The sequence below is a fragment of the Erpetoichthys calabaricus genome, chromosome 10, assembly GCF_900747795.2.
Source record: "Erpetoichthys calabaricus chromosome 10, fErpCal1.3, whole genome shotgun sequence".
In the NCBI taxonomy this organism is placed as follows: Eukaryota; Metazoa; Chordata; class Cladistia; order Polypteriformes; family Polypteridae; genus Erpetoichthys; species Erpetoichthys calabaricus.
The window spans coordinates 95,772,489-95,787,928 of NC_041403.2; the positions used below are offsets into that span (position 1 = coordinate 95,772,489).

At 33.4% G+C, this 15,440-nt stretch overlaps 1 protein-coding gene across 1 annotated transcript in view; it reads right to left on the minus strand.

Moving 5' to 3' along the window:
* Positions 1-349: 349 nt before the first annotated feature.
* The window catches only part of LOC114659263 (dnaJ homolog subfamily C member 5), a 92,223-nt gene continuing 77,132 nt past the window's right edge, over positions 350-15,440 (minus strand). Inside the window, exon 5 of the mRNA XM_051932932.1 lies at positions 350-9,056. Within this exon, the coding sequence (XP_051788892.1) occupies positions 8,953-9,056 (104 nt within the window). The 3' untranslated portion in view covers positions 350-8,952. The remainder of the gene's footprint in view (positions 9,057-15,440) is intronic.

Below are 15,440 nucleotides of genomic sequence, written 5' to 3' on the forward strand. Positions count from 1 at the left end.
TATATGTCTGATTTCAAATCTTTTCACAACAACTTAAAAAGTCAGTTATGTAACAGGTGTATTATCTGCACATGGAAAATACATTTACATACCCTGATTCAAGTACATTTTACATTTACATTTATAAGTTAATGATTAATCTGTGTTTAGCATCACATCACCCAGCGAAACCTGTTTGCAAATTTCTACTTGACTTTTGTTTTCTATTTTTTTTCAAAAGGGAACATAACTGAGTGCTACAACAGAATATAGCTAACAGCAATTCTACAATTCTTCCACATTAATAGAATAAGTTAAAAAAGCAGAAACAATGAGACAACACTTGTGTTAAAAATAATCCAAAAAATAATTAAGCATCTGAAACACGTTTATTTTACAACGGCAAATCAGATAAATTACCAATGATTTCTTTCTGACATACAGTACATAAATATCCATGCTAAAACAAACTGTAATAATATAATCAATTCTCAGTGGATTTACAGGAAACTATTATCATTTAATCCTGTTGTGGCCACATTTACTTACATACTATTTAAATTATGGTCCATCCAAAACATAAAAATGAAAAAAAAGAAAAAAAAAACAATAAGAAGAAATAAAATCTAATGCTTCATAACATTATATCACTATTGAATCCACTAACAATTGTATAGGTTAAAAGAACATTTCTTATTAATCCAATACAGTTCCAATACACAGTGCATTCACTCATACAATTTGCATTTTCCAACAGCTCATAAAATAAGTAATTGCATTTTGTTAGGATAAGGATGCTATGAAAGTATATGTCCACAGTTTACACAGAAATGAGTAAAACAGGGGAACGTACTGTACAGTCAATGCTTATTTCACCAAAACAGCATACTGGTTTACTTAACTGACTTGCACAAAGCAGTTTTTTATATTGATTAACAGCCAAAAACAAAACTAAAGGCAATGTCTTAAATATGAATGTTTAAGATGGGGACTTAAGAACACATCTTTAATAAATTAATTTTTATATGTAAAAACTGTGCTTAATGTGGTAAAACCTAACTGGAGTTTCCTATATTTACCAAATTGTCCTAAGCCTAATTTGAAACTCTAAAGTCTTAGGTGCATGTAGTACTATTCTTATAAAAAACAAAATATCCATTCTGTCGAATAAATTGCTTTTCCAAAATGCACACTACAGATTTAAGCACCTTTTGACACTTTGATGGATAACATTTTGTCCTATACAAGGCCTTTTAATTTACTTGCAAAATCCCTTTCCTACAATTTACACAACAAACTAAATCAAGTACTTCATCCAAACACTCCTAGTTGTGGTCAATGACTTTTACATCTGGATTAGTATTTATGGAAACTATGTTTATTTCTGCAATAAAGATAACTTTTGGTAATATTCAATTTTACTTTGCATAGTGCTCTTAAAATAAACAGCCACATACTGCTTTACACTAAGAAAAATACACTGACAGGTAAATTGTACACCAAGTTATGAATAACACAAGGTACATATTATACATAATAGGGAAAATTCAATGAAGCAGAGGAAAGAATAAGTCAAGACAAAATACACCTCATGATGAACTGATACAGAATTCAAATGTATTCATAAATGTATTTAGAAATATTTAAAATGTTAGCTAGTCATAGCTGGAGGAAAACGGACACTCTAACAAAACAGTAAAATGCATTTACAATTTAATTTTTATTTTATTATACAGTGGGTGTGTTGATTTTACAACTAAACCTGGTAAAGGGGTATGTGGTTTATCACGTATCAATGTCCTTACATTGAAAATGTGAAACATTTTCATTTTTTAGAGTAAAATGCACACCAAATAATGAAGAAAATTTGTCCATTACCACACTGCAAAACATTTAATATCAAATTAAAATGGATAAATAATATTAAAACTATTTTCATTATGCTGGTCACGGTATTACTATTATCACATGTGTAAATAAACAAAGACTAAGCAATTTAAAACAATTAAGTGAAATAAGTGATGTTTGGCAGCAAATAATGAATGTCTCCTTGGCAAAAAATGTAAAAAATGATGAAAAAAAATGAAAGCAGTGCTAGACGTGAACTCTGGAAATATCCGGCTTTAACAGCAATTTCTTTACAGAGAAGATCTGTTTTAAGAAAATTTGGAAATATGATTAGGTATCAGATATCAATAACTAACCTACTCAATAATTTGTTAATCTCTGTTGCATCTGTAGCTAATCTGAACTGTTTTATTACGCTGTAAATAAAGAGTTTAGGCATAAGCTGTTGTAATAATGAAGGATATTTTCCAGTCAATACACCTGATATATGGACAGTGTTACCAAAACTTTATGAACATTTTTGCTAACTGAAATAGAGCAAAAGTGTCATTTTTGACTGCATATTCTGCAGCAATTTTTTGCAGTAGTGTTTTTGGGTTGTTTGTAACTGTACAATGGCGTGTATTGATCTACAGGTACACTTATTTACACAAGTGAAATACATATATACCATTGTACCGTGTTATACACATATAGTGTACTATACATACTATATAGTGGTTTAAATAAACACAAAAGAAATAAACATGCAAGGACCTTGCATATATTATAAATAGACTGAAGTTCGACCTGCTAAATTAGCAGACACTTCTTTCTGTTATCTGTAAGTCAGATATTGTGGTCCCCACATTATTTATTTGATCCATTTCTATTAAAATGATAATTATCATCTTTAACACATTAGTACTTATAAAGTATGAAAAACAAAGGATTAAAACATTATGGCCTTCTTTACTTTGACAACATCCTATTTCTCATAGTTTCAGAAATCTTGGAAAGGACAAATATTTGGGGTCTCCGATGGATGGATATGCTGTACCAACATTTTAAAGAGAAATTTTAAAACGTATACAGCACATCTGGTAAAATGGTTGCAGATAATAACATTTTGGATTTCTAAAAAGTTAATGCTAAACTCTGTGGCAGGTACTATAATAAAATACAACATTCAAATGTTCATTTGTGACAAAGATCAAAGATCTGCATAAACCTAAAAGTAATTTAAATTTTATAGCAATCTTGTTGTGGATCTCTTTCTACCTCTGTAAAGTGAGAGTTATAAATATCACTGTTATCAATCCAACATTTACTTAAAAATAAAAACATTTAATAATTAATTTTAACAGCATCAACAGCATTCTGTAATGTATTCTGTGGCCAGCATTTAACATCTTAACATATGCCATCATCATCCACAGCAACAAAATATTTTAGCAAGAATATGTGGCACATGTCACTGAGATCAAACTACACTGACTTCTGAGTATAAACAGTTATGCTGAAGGTTAGTTAGGTTAGTTAGAAAAAGGAAAGCGATAAAAGAAGATACAGACAAAATTAAAATTCTGGATTCCTTGCTATGACAAAATTTAAAATATGTTTGCTAAAATATAGTTAATTTTGAAATTCCTCCTTTTGTTGTTTAGTTAATGTTTGTCAGCAATATTCTATTCCCTTTACGAATTAATAAAACCACACACTTTCTTATACTATAGTACTTATTTGCTAAAAATGGATTTTGACAGTCTATTTTCATTTGTCAATATCAATGTCAGGTAGGCCATGTAAAGAATTGTGCCTTAGTAAATAACATTAGGTTATAACTTGCTTAATGCAGACAGAACATTTTGCGCAGAGAGAGACTTTGTGTAAGAACTTATATTCTCTTACTTCACTTTTAGCACTAATACTAAATTAACCTGTAAACTGTTTGCAATTGTAAATTAGAAATAAAACCCAAAAAATTTTAACATATATCAATACTATTAATAATATATCTACAGAATTATGACACACTGCTATAAAAATAATTCTGCTTTTTCAAAATCAAAATCAGAATTCTTCCTTGTCAACACATTCAGCACATTAAAATAAGGTACTGAAAAAATAAATTAAAGCAACAAAGAAATGTACATTAAATGCATCATGTTCACATTAAACACACTCACAAATAAAATATACATGTTGAACTACAGTATCTATCATGAAGGAGTGATTTCTTTTTAAAGCTTGAGTCCTCCTTTCAGTATGTACTTGTTCACAAAACTATTTCCAAAAGACATATCTGAAGCAGATCTATGCATTAGAAAAAAGAAAAAAAATCTGCCAGAGAAAATGTTTACTATAATCACAGAACTTGTAACTGCTTTTCTCATGTAGATAATCATTAGAAATTAGCGAGGTCCAAATAATAGGAAAACTTTAAATACTATTCTCTTCTTTAAAATATAAGAAAAAAACATTATAGTTAAGGAAGACTCGAACAGAAAAAAAATACATAAACACATCTAATCAGCACCTAGGACAGATCATCAGTTTTGAGTTTAAAAATGTTTTATATCTTTTCACATAATTACTAATTAGTAGATACGAACTGTACTGAAAAATATGACTGGGTAAGAACTGATGTGGTGAAAAATGTTATTTTCTTCTCCCATATTTCTATATATTTGAATCAGGACATTAGAGTCATCCAATTCTGACAAAATTCAGTGTCCCCTTTTAAAAGATTCAGCCTATACTGCTTATTAGCTCACCTTCCAAGCAGGGTGTGACTCCTTCATGGAACACTGGAAAACAGAGAAACAAACCACCCCGTCTTACCTTACTGTAAGACTACTGCAGATTGTTCTGCACACCACAACTGTAAAATATGAAATACAAATAAACTATATGAAATTATGTGGTGTATTCCTCCAATGTTTGGTGTGTTCCAGAATCTTGGAATAATCAGTGTTGAGTGGCCTATGTGGTCTTGTCGTTCTACCCAACTACTTTTGCAGAAAGTTAATTATTTTTTTGAGTTTAATAAACAAGTATATGAACTATATCTGGGAAAAATTACTTTTTAAAAATGCCTCATAAAGTCTTCATGTTCATCTATGTTTTCAAAACAAGTTAAAAAAGAGAAAAAGAAGAAGGCCTTATCTCTGGCCATAAATAAAAGACAGAGTAGATGACAGAGTAGAACGTCATAAAGAGGTTCAAAAACGTTGGTGCAACACACATGCAGAGCAGGTTAGAGATAATGAAAGTACTAAAATTTGAAAGTCTTAAAAAAAATGAGTGTAAAGATCGCATTAGTGCAAACAAACAGAAATTATTACTTGGTGAAATAACGGAACAGCGAAAAGAGATTGAATATATGGACATAGGTGATATGACAGAAGTATGTAGATATTGTTCGGATTTAACTTTAAGTCAGAGATTTGTAGATCGTCTAATTCGTGTTGCCATCAGGGAAAAGTAGTCTTTCTTCCCAATGAAGAGGTATATACGCAAGAATGAAAAGATTTGTTGTTTGGTGAAAGTGAAATCCACAGACGGGTTGGCAAGCAAAGCAAGCAGGGGGCGAAGCACCCTAAGTTTTTAATAAAGTCAGAAATGTTTAAATTATCAGGCTTGCAAGTAAAACCAGAGAACTTAGTTCCAAATCCTTTTTGTTCTACTGCGATGTACCTAGCTGAAAAACACCCCTTCCAGTTATTTAGAATTCCTAAATTCTAAACTACAGAAATGTGACAGAGCAAACGTTAACCAAAAAAATGTAAATTGTGCAAGGTAATGATATCTAAGCTGCTTGTACTAGGTGTTTATTTAACCAAATAATTAGATTTAGCAGGCATTGGAATTTATACTTTAATTTCATTATGCTGATGCATAAGATCTGCTCCAGATATCTTCACAGGACGGCTTCTGCATTAAAAAAATAATACAATATATCAGCGTACTGGCACAACAATATTAATTAGCACATTATTTTGCTCAATGCTGTAAACTCAAAGTTTAATTTAAAAAATAAATATAGACAACATATGAACTGTGCTCCCACTTCAAACAAAAAAAAAAATTGTTTTGACCTACATAAGAGTCAAATTCACCTATTACTTTATAAAACTGTAAGCTGACATTCTCTGTAGTAGGTATTTCCTATGGTAGTAGGAATTTTGTTGTTAGAGAACAATGGTGAAAAAAACATATGGTGTTTTTGTAGAGAAAAGTGAATCTAAATTTAAACAGTAGTGTTTATATGAGAATCATCACACTATGTTCCACTTAAAAAAAGTAAAATGTATTTTTAAGTAAACTTTGGAAATGTGATTTTATTATTTTTTACACCTAATATTATATCAATGTAATGAAACCATATTTTCAGGGAGTCGTGCACTTGTAATAACTTTCAAGTATTAATTGTTCCTAGTTGAAGACAAAGGTCTACCCAAGTACATCTTACATTACATAGTACAGGGAGTGCTCACAATTTTAAGCTACCATAAAATAAAAAAGGATAACCCATGCATGACATTAAACAGGACTCGGTCCCATAGAAAATACTAAGATAACTGTGTCGTCATATTAAGAAAAAATAAAAATATTAAATCAATTAAAATGTGTTCACATCATTAAAAGGGCTCTTCTAACATTCCAAAATATAAACTGTGCATACTGCCTTCTCATCCATTTCACAGCTTCTTTAATTAGATTTACTTACTGTAAGCATGCTATAATAGTTCTTAAAGAAATTTAAAATAAAAAAAAATCCTCATCCTCATCAATCATTACAATTTACTAAAATGGAATAGTTACTAATAACAAAAAACAAAAGAATCCAATTAGATGGAATTTACTTAAAATATTATAATGCAACTGAAATTAAAGTATAGTGGACCCTTAACATTGGCACATTTCACTTCTGTGCTTGTTTACTTTTGGGTCAACCCCTCAAAACAAAAAATATATATAAAATAAAATGGAAAAGGGCTTTACAACTAACAGTGGCTCTAAAAAACTGTACAGTTAAGACAGATGGCAGAACCTTTGTCACCTTTTGTAAACAAAGAGCAGCCTTTCATTTACCCTGCCTTTGTCTATGTTCCAACTTTGCATTTGCTGCTCCAGAATGGACTCTTTCTGTGTTTAATTGCCCTTTGTTTTTACAATCTAATTAAGTTCTAGTCACCAAAAATGAATCAAGTGATTCAGCTTCTTTTTCTCAATAGTTGAAACTGCAGGAAGAAGGGAAAATTCCTTCTGGTAGGTTTATTTATTTAGGAAGTGTGCTGTGATTTTTCCTTATCTCCACTACAGTTTCAAGCATTTGAAATGCCCCTGTATTATGGGAGGACAGATAATTTCAAAAGCATATATTATATAGGGCACATGCTGACAAGGTTTAGCAAGTAATATGCATGTTATGTAGCTGGCCACCTTAAAGGGCACAAAGACCCTAAACTATGCTAAAGACAGGGTCTACTGTACCCAAACACACAACTGCTCAAATTGAGAATTGAGTGAAATAATGTTTTGATCAACTTTTTTATGATTCATACTGATATAATTCTGACGTAATTAAAAATATAACTGCGTAATGAAAGGATTCAATTTGTAACTGTTTTATAAATGTGCATTTTGTAGACATTTAAATAATTTACTGACATGTTTATAAGCTGGGGGCTAGGTTTTTTATTCTACAGTGAACTTACCAAGTCTACTCTAGCTTCACTGTAAACACTTTAATGCATTTTCCAATATTTTTTCAATTTTAACATATTTTTTTGGGTCACTCTGCAATATGTGATACACATACTTAAAATTCAATAACACATTTAAACATCTTAATAGATAACCATTTTAAAAAACATTTTCTGGCCCACAAAAGAAAATGAGGAGAACTTTTAGAAGAGAATATAAAATACATTGGCTTAAACTATATATCCACACGGCAAAATAATTTCTGTAGTACTCTAAGAGTTTTCCAATCTGTGTAGCAGCATAATGTAGCTGGACAAAAATTTAAAAATAGCTTCTTTCTGTGGTGCTTAATCCACTGCTAGTGTTCTTCTGAATGATGCCCACACTGGTATTGAGCTGGCAGCTTTTGTCACATAGTGGCTTTATGTTGTTTAGGATTAAGAATGAGAAGAAAAAAATCTACCTGTACCATTGACATGCCAAAATTTAGTACCTGTATGAACAGAGGACAGTTCAACATCATACAAGCAATCTACTGTACTAGCATCTTAAAATAATACACAGAAAATCAACATTGCATTCTACAGAAACACCATGAAGTCAAAAGGTACAGCACAGCCACATCCTCAAAGGCTGCATGGCACAATTTGTACAAAGTACGTTATTCATAATGACAGCAAAAACAATTATTTTCCTGCTGTGAGTAGAAATTTGACATTCCCAACCTAAAACTGCATATTATCACTCAGAAGCACTGTTTGATTTGTTTGGAATATTTAAACATTTGGATTGTACAGAGCTAAGGGATAAGTAACAGATTGTACAGTGTTTAGCCAAGGGTTATTTTTTGCTGTTGTTGCAATCCTTGGTGTTTCTCACAAATTCAACAATAACTCAGATTCACACATAAAACATGACAAAGAGTAAGGATGTCAGGGGATACGTAAACACTTTGAAACATATTTTAACGTGAAAAAATATGATTTAGCAAAGGGGTAAAAAACAAACCCTGCTGGATGACCATCAATTCAAATCTTTCTAAAGCATGATGAAAAATGACATACAGAATGTCCAGTGCATAGATGGGTAAAACTTTGACTGACACCACAGGGTTTTTTTAATTAAATCAGATGAGGGTGATGAATACATGAATGCTTAAAATTGAAATATAACTAACTGTATTTAATAAGACATGCTACAGAACATTAATGATGTGGAAAAGATATGGAAAAATGGAAATTGAAGGCAAAAAAAAATTGTACCAAGCTTTTAAATTGGTCTGCTATGACAGCAGTACATATTTTCGTAAATGTTCATTTTTATCTCCCCTGTTCCCTCATTTGGGTATTGTTTATCCAGTGATTAAAATTACTATTTTTTCTTTGTTTCCCTTAAAACTGTGTGGTGTGAAGTTACAGTGTAGAACTGGAAGACCTAGTTAAATCCTGTGTCAGTATGGTAGCTGGGGTGGCTGTCGGCTGTCAGCTGGGTCGTTTCTGTGGCTGATGATGGCTGCATTATAATTGGCGTGTCCCCCTCTGTAGGAAAGAGAGAAAGAATATTGTTGAAAGTTGCAGATAAAGTACCATACCTGCACATGAAACCATAAAAATATAATTCCTAAATAATTTGACCATTTCAGGCATAAACAGTGAGTGAGTAAGGGATTAAAAAGGTTTTCCTAAACAATATACATCTAATATGCTTTTACAATATATTGGGCCCTGAATTTTGTTTAAAAAAAAAAAAAAAAAAAAAGTAAAACAAATATAATGTTTCTCATTTGTTAACAATAGCATATAAATCCATTTTACTCCACTATTTAACATAACATAACATTCTGGAGCCTACTTATCCCCATTTATGTTGAAGGGGAAGCCTAAGCCTATCCAAGCAGTATGCGGAAGAAGGCCAGAACAAGTATTAGATAGGTTGCTAGTCCATTATTTGTCATAAATATATTTTCTGTTGCATAGTTTCTATAAGCCTGGCAAAAGTTACCACTTTCAAGCTACATTTTTAAATCACTACAGTAATATAATTTTCTGTGTGTGAAGTATAATGGACTCCTTAATGTTCTCTTTGCTTAAATTGAAAACAATAACTTTTAACATTTAACATTTCCTCAAAATTCACACCGCCATTAGTGTTGGATTGAATTTTGACGTTGGGGACTTAAATAAATTACTGTAAACATATCTTATAATTAAAGACAATAAAAAAGAAAAAAAAATATTTGTTGGGTATTATTATTCCCTGGACACAGTACTCAATGATGTGTATATAGTTAAATTGTTCTGTAACTTTCTGCTACAACACAACAGATGCAAGATGGCAAAAAAGGTGCAGCGCTTGCTTCTTTAATGATGATGAGATCTGCTCTTGTGGAAAATAAACATATTTAATTTATTTGACAAGTCAGCAGGGAAAACATATTAATTAACATGTAAATAAAAGAATAGAGCCTTAGACCAAAAACATCTCTTCTCTTTCGTGCAACTAAAACTACTCCAGGGTACAAATGCACAGTGTACATTTATCAAAGCTTTGGATATTGTTTCTACTATATAAAAAAGCTGACATTGAGCACAATACAAAACATGTTATACACTGTACTATACATTAAATCAGGCATGTGCAACCTTGACAGGACTATGGGCCGGATTAGAAAGTAGAAAGATTACGCGGGCCGGAGTACTTCAGGATATATATGTATTTCTGAAAATCGAAAATGCAAGAAGGCCAAAAAAAAAACAACAAATATTTATTAATATATTATTTAATAAAAACTCTTTATTAATGCGACGATTGAGATTGCATGGTGGTCACAAGCTTATCAATATTAGGAGATATTGTGGACGTGGAAACTCGCAACGTGTTTTCTAGGTGCTCATCAGTAATTCGCGTCCTGGTTTTGGATTTTACGAAGTTCATCCTTGAAAAAAGTTGCTCGCATTTATAGGTGCTGCCAAATAGAGTCATTCTTTTCTGAGCAAAAGCTGTGAGCTTTGGAAACTTGTCACGTGGGAAATAGTTTTTATAAAAGTCAAGTAATTCAATATCATTGAATTTTGATTTCAGGACAAGGTTCTCTTGTAGTTCAATTAATTCCATTTGCAATGAAAGTGGAGCTAGTTCGACATCAACATCAAATGGACAAGAGAAAATTTGCAAGTTTGCTTCTTGATTTTTAAAATCACGGAACCTAGTGTTGAATTCTCCACTCAATGAATTTAATTCATTCGCAAACGATTCACAATCAAAATCTTCGTGGTTCGCAAGTGTGGGAAAATGATAAGTATTGCCTTCCTTTAATTGGCTTTCCCAGAGTCGAAGCTTATTTTGAAATGATTTTATGTGTCCATAAAGCTCATGAATCATTTGTCCCTGAGTTTGTAATTTAGCATTAAGTTCATTTAGATGTGTTGTTAGGTCGACAAGAAATGCAAGATCACACAGCCAGGGTTTGTTTTCTAGCTCAGGAATAGGTTTTCCTTTCATGTCCATGAAAAGAGATACCTCATTTCTCAAATCATAAAAACGTTTCAACATTTTTCCCTTGCTAAGCCAACGCACTTCACAATAAAATGTAAGATCTTCATGATCAGAAAGAACATCAGCCAGAAATTCTTGAAATTGGCGGTGATTTAGCGCCCTGGATTTAATGAAGTTTATACATGCAGTTATTGTGCCCATCACATGTGCAAATTTAACTGATTTTGCACATAAGTTTTGCTGGTGTATAATGCAATGCAATACCGACAAATCTTCGGTACTGATTTTGTTACTTGATAATTCGGTTTTTATTTGGGCAACAACTCCGATGTTTGGTCCAATCATCGATGGAGCTCCATCGGTGGATATTCCGCATAACTTTTCCCACTTTAAATCAAATACAGTAAAAACAGTTTTTACTTCCTGGAAAATGTCTTCACCCCTTGTTGTATTCTTCATTGGTTGGAGAGCAAGCAATTCTTCCGTACAATTGAAGCTAGCGTCAACTCCGCGAATAAATATAGCCAATTGAGCGGTATCGTTGGAGTCTGTACTCTCATCAAGAGCAATGGAAAATGCTTCAAATTTTGATGCAATATTTTTAATGCTTAATTTTATGTCACTGGCCATTTCGTCGATTCGTCGGGTTATTGTCCAACGAGAAAGACTTATCTTTTCCATTTCATGGCTTTTCTCTGGACACAGAACATTCGTGACTGCAGTAAGGCATTCCTTGACAAACTCGCCTTCAGAATATGGTTTTGAGTGCTTCGCAATTTTTTCGCTAACAATAAAACTTGCACGAACAATATTGTCAGCTACATCAGTATGTTTGCGGAATAACATCTGTTGTGCCGATACACATTTTTTCAAATTTTGTATCTTATCTGTTCTTAGTTTACCTTTGTAACTGTTGTAATTAGCGTGTTTTGTATTGTAGTGTCTTTTAAATTGTATTCCTTTAAAACTGAAATACTTTCCAAGCATATCAAACAAAGAGGTTTTTCTTTCTGCATTATAAAAAAATAATCGTCAGTCCATTTCTCTTGAAATGTACGACTCTCAGCGTCCACTTTTCTCTTCTTTGTTGAAGCCATCTTAATTAGGGTTTGATCAAAAATTCACAAGTATTTGTAAGTATTGAAATGTAGGCCGATATAGCGTGAAACTCGAAACAACATGCAGATAGGTACAGCACTAGCAAAAACCATGAAAAGACTGCGCTATGCTACACACGACAGCAGAGCAGAGAGATGCAGCAGAGTCAACGACTACGTGACTACGAGCTCTTGCACACTTTAAACGTGCGACAGTTCCGGACGTGCCGTAAAAGAGGGGGAAGCACAATATAAAGTACAGTGGACCCTTGACTTACGAACTCAATTCGTTCGCGAGGGCTGGTTGTAACTCCAGTTGGTTGTAAGTCAAGACTATTTTTCCCATAAGAAATAATGGAAATACCCATAATGCGGTCCGAACCTCCCACTGCAACACTTACTTAACCTTTTCATAATAAAAAAAGGGTTGTATAATGTGCATAATTTACCAAAACACCAATAATTTTTCTAATGTACTAACCAAAAAGTAATAAAAAGTGCCTAGCCTACCAGAAACAACAATTTCATACTGTACTCACCATTTAATTTGACATCTTTGGGCTGCAGGAAGGGAGGAGGATGATAATGAAACTGAAGGCTTTTTAAAGGCTTTCTTTAACTTGCGCTCAGGCATTTGCAATCATTTCAATAGCTTCTTTTGCGTTAATTTTAATCTCCTCCTGCCTACAAGTTATTCTGACGAGAATTTTTCTCAGCATTTCCTTGCGATGATACAAGGAACTGTTTCTGAACTCTTCTGAGACACCCCCCCCCCCCACCCCCACTCCCCACTCAATGGGAACGACATGCTGAAGTGCGTCCTGAAGCGCGATTGCCGCGACTGTGGAAGCTTGCTTGTCCATTGCCGGGCAGGGATATCACATGCATATCACCCATCGATATCTTTTCTGTTTGCTTTGGCTGAGAGACTCAGCACAGCTTTAAGCCGGCTGTTGCCCCAGCAACAGATAAACAGTCTTCCATACGGAGTTTGGACTTTGGCATGTCTTCTAGTTGGGGGAGGTCCCAAGAGAGTTTACAAACCTGACATTTTATTGAATGAGTGCCGCATTAATAGGAATGTTTCTGTTTGTTTACAATCGCGCAAGCGGATACACGTGACCGCATTCAGGTCGTAACGCAAGATGTTGGTCGTAAATCAAAATAAAAATTTTGGTCGTAAATCAAGTTGTTCGCATGTCAAGCCGGTTGTATATCAAGGGTCGACTGTACTTCAGAAAGCACTGGCCGCATCATACTATCAAAAATAATCCAACAATACCACAAGAACAAACAGGCATCACCAAGAGGGTTAATGGGCCAGATTCAATGATATTTGGAAAAGTCGTCGCGGGCCGTATAAAATCAGTACGCGGGCCGGATTTGGCCTGCGGGCCGTAGGTTGCACATGCCTGCATTAAATGATACCTTTCATTTGGTATTAGCATCATCATAACAGATCTGACTATAAAGTGCCTGAATCTGATATGTTAAGATTGACCAGACAACTTCTGGATGGCCACATTGCCTAGAATCTAGGCCCTAGATGATAGCAAGTTTTTGTATGTTTCTTAGTTTTTGTTTTAATTTCATCCACCACTGTGGTATAATAACTAAGCAATTTGCACAATGTGGTTGCTTATAGGCAATTATGCATATAGTCGTTAGTACAGCTGTTTCATGGATTCAGTATCCTGTGTCTTAACCCCACATCTTGTCATTGTCTTTGTCCGGTTTCATGTTCTCCTCACAGATGTGAAAATTTCTTCAGGCACTCTGGTTTTCCCCCCACAACACAAGGAAATATATGTTAGTTTAAATGGAAATTGGCCATGAGAGGGAGTGTCCCCATGCTGCTGGGGTAGACGTATGGACGCCAGTTGGATAAAATAGGTTGCATTATAAAGTGCTGTTACACTGTCAGGAGAATCTGCAGGCACATTGTTTTTTGTAAAATCCGTGTGCAATGTTCCTAGCAAATTAATTAAACAAAAGCAACAATACACCTCATTCTTCCAGTTACACATTTAAATGTGAAACACTCAACAAAGGCAGTCATAAAGTATATAAAAAAGAAGTGACAAAATTCAAAATTGTTTTAAATTAACAGACTGATCTGTAAAGTTACAGGCAACAAAAAGCAGAAACAGAAAAAGATCCGGAATAATATAAGAAATTAAAAACATGTTGCTGTATATGCAGACTTGGAAAGTTCCTTTAGTCTTCAAATATTACCAGGATATCTCATACAAAATTCAAGATGTGTTGTTTGACAATCACTAAGTGAAAGAGTGAACAGATCCAAAAACAAGCTTTACTTAACTGTGGATGCTTAGTATTTATGATTTGGAAAATATAAAGCAGGTCAAATTAAATACTTGTACTGTATAAAAAAAGGGGTTGTTTTTCAATCTCAAATATTTTTAGTTATTTTGATGTAAAAAATTGTAGTAAGTACCATAAAATCATCGTGATAAGTAAACTAAACTTCAGTATAAAAATATTTGGTTTAAACCCAGCCTATTCAAATGGCAGCCCAGAAGCAACTTCAGAGTGACCCAGCCCATGGTCCCACCAGAAAATCAGAGAAAAACCAAGAAAAACACACTTCACAAGCCTTCAGAAATTCCTACATAAATTCCTACTACAGTACAGACCATGAATGCAACACTCCGCATTGCCTAGCAATATTCAACCCACAATGGGCAAGTTTTTGTGTGTCTACAAGTGGTGGTAGTAGTCTATGATAAAGTGATTTTATTTGTGATTGTACGTGCCGGTACATTGTATACATATAAATGATTCTATAATTAATTGTGTGCTGACTCTTAATTGTATTCCATTTTCATCAAGTGAGTATGAATGTGGGTTTTTGCAAATTAATCTGTTACTCCAATGAGAGCTTCATTACTGACAAGCACTGTCTCCGCACTTCTCTTCACTCCGCTCACACACTTCGATCCTGCTGATTCATGACTATAACAAGGACAACGATCAGCCATTGACGCTCAAAGCAAAGAATAAATTAGAAAGACTGCATTTGCTGAACACGTGCAAAAAGTTTGGAATTTATTTAAAACTGATTGCTTTGTAGGACTACATAACTTTTTTGTAGAATGTAGAGCTCGTTATTAACTTGCAGTTAATATTCTTCCATTTCCAAAATTCTGTGTTTGTAATTTTAAACTATCAAGCACAATATTATGCATTGCAGTGCACCTGTGCAGGTAGAGTAATGGCAGCGCCACTGCCTTGCAATAAGAAGATCATGGGTTCATGTCCTGGGTCCTCCTTATGTGGTGTTTGCAAAGCAATCTGAGTAGTGACTAA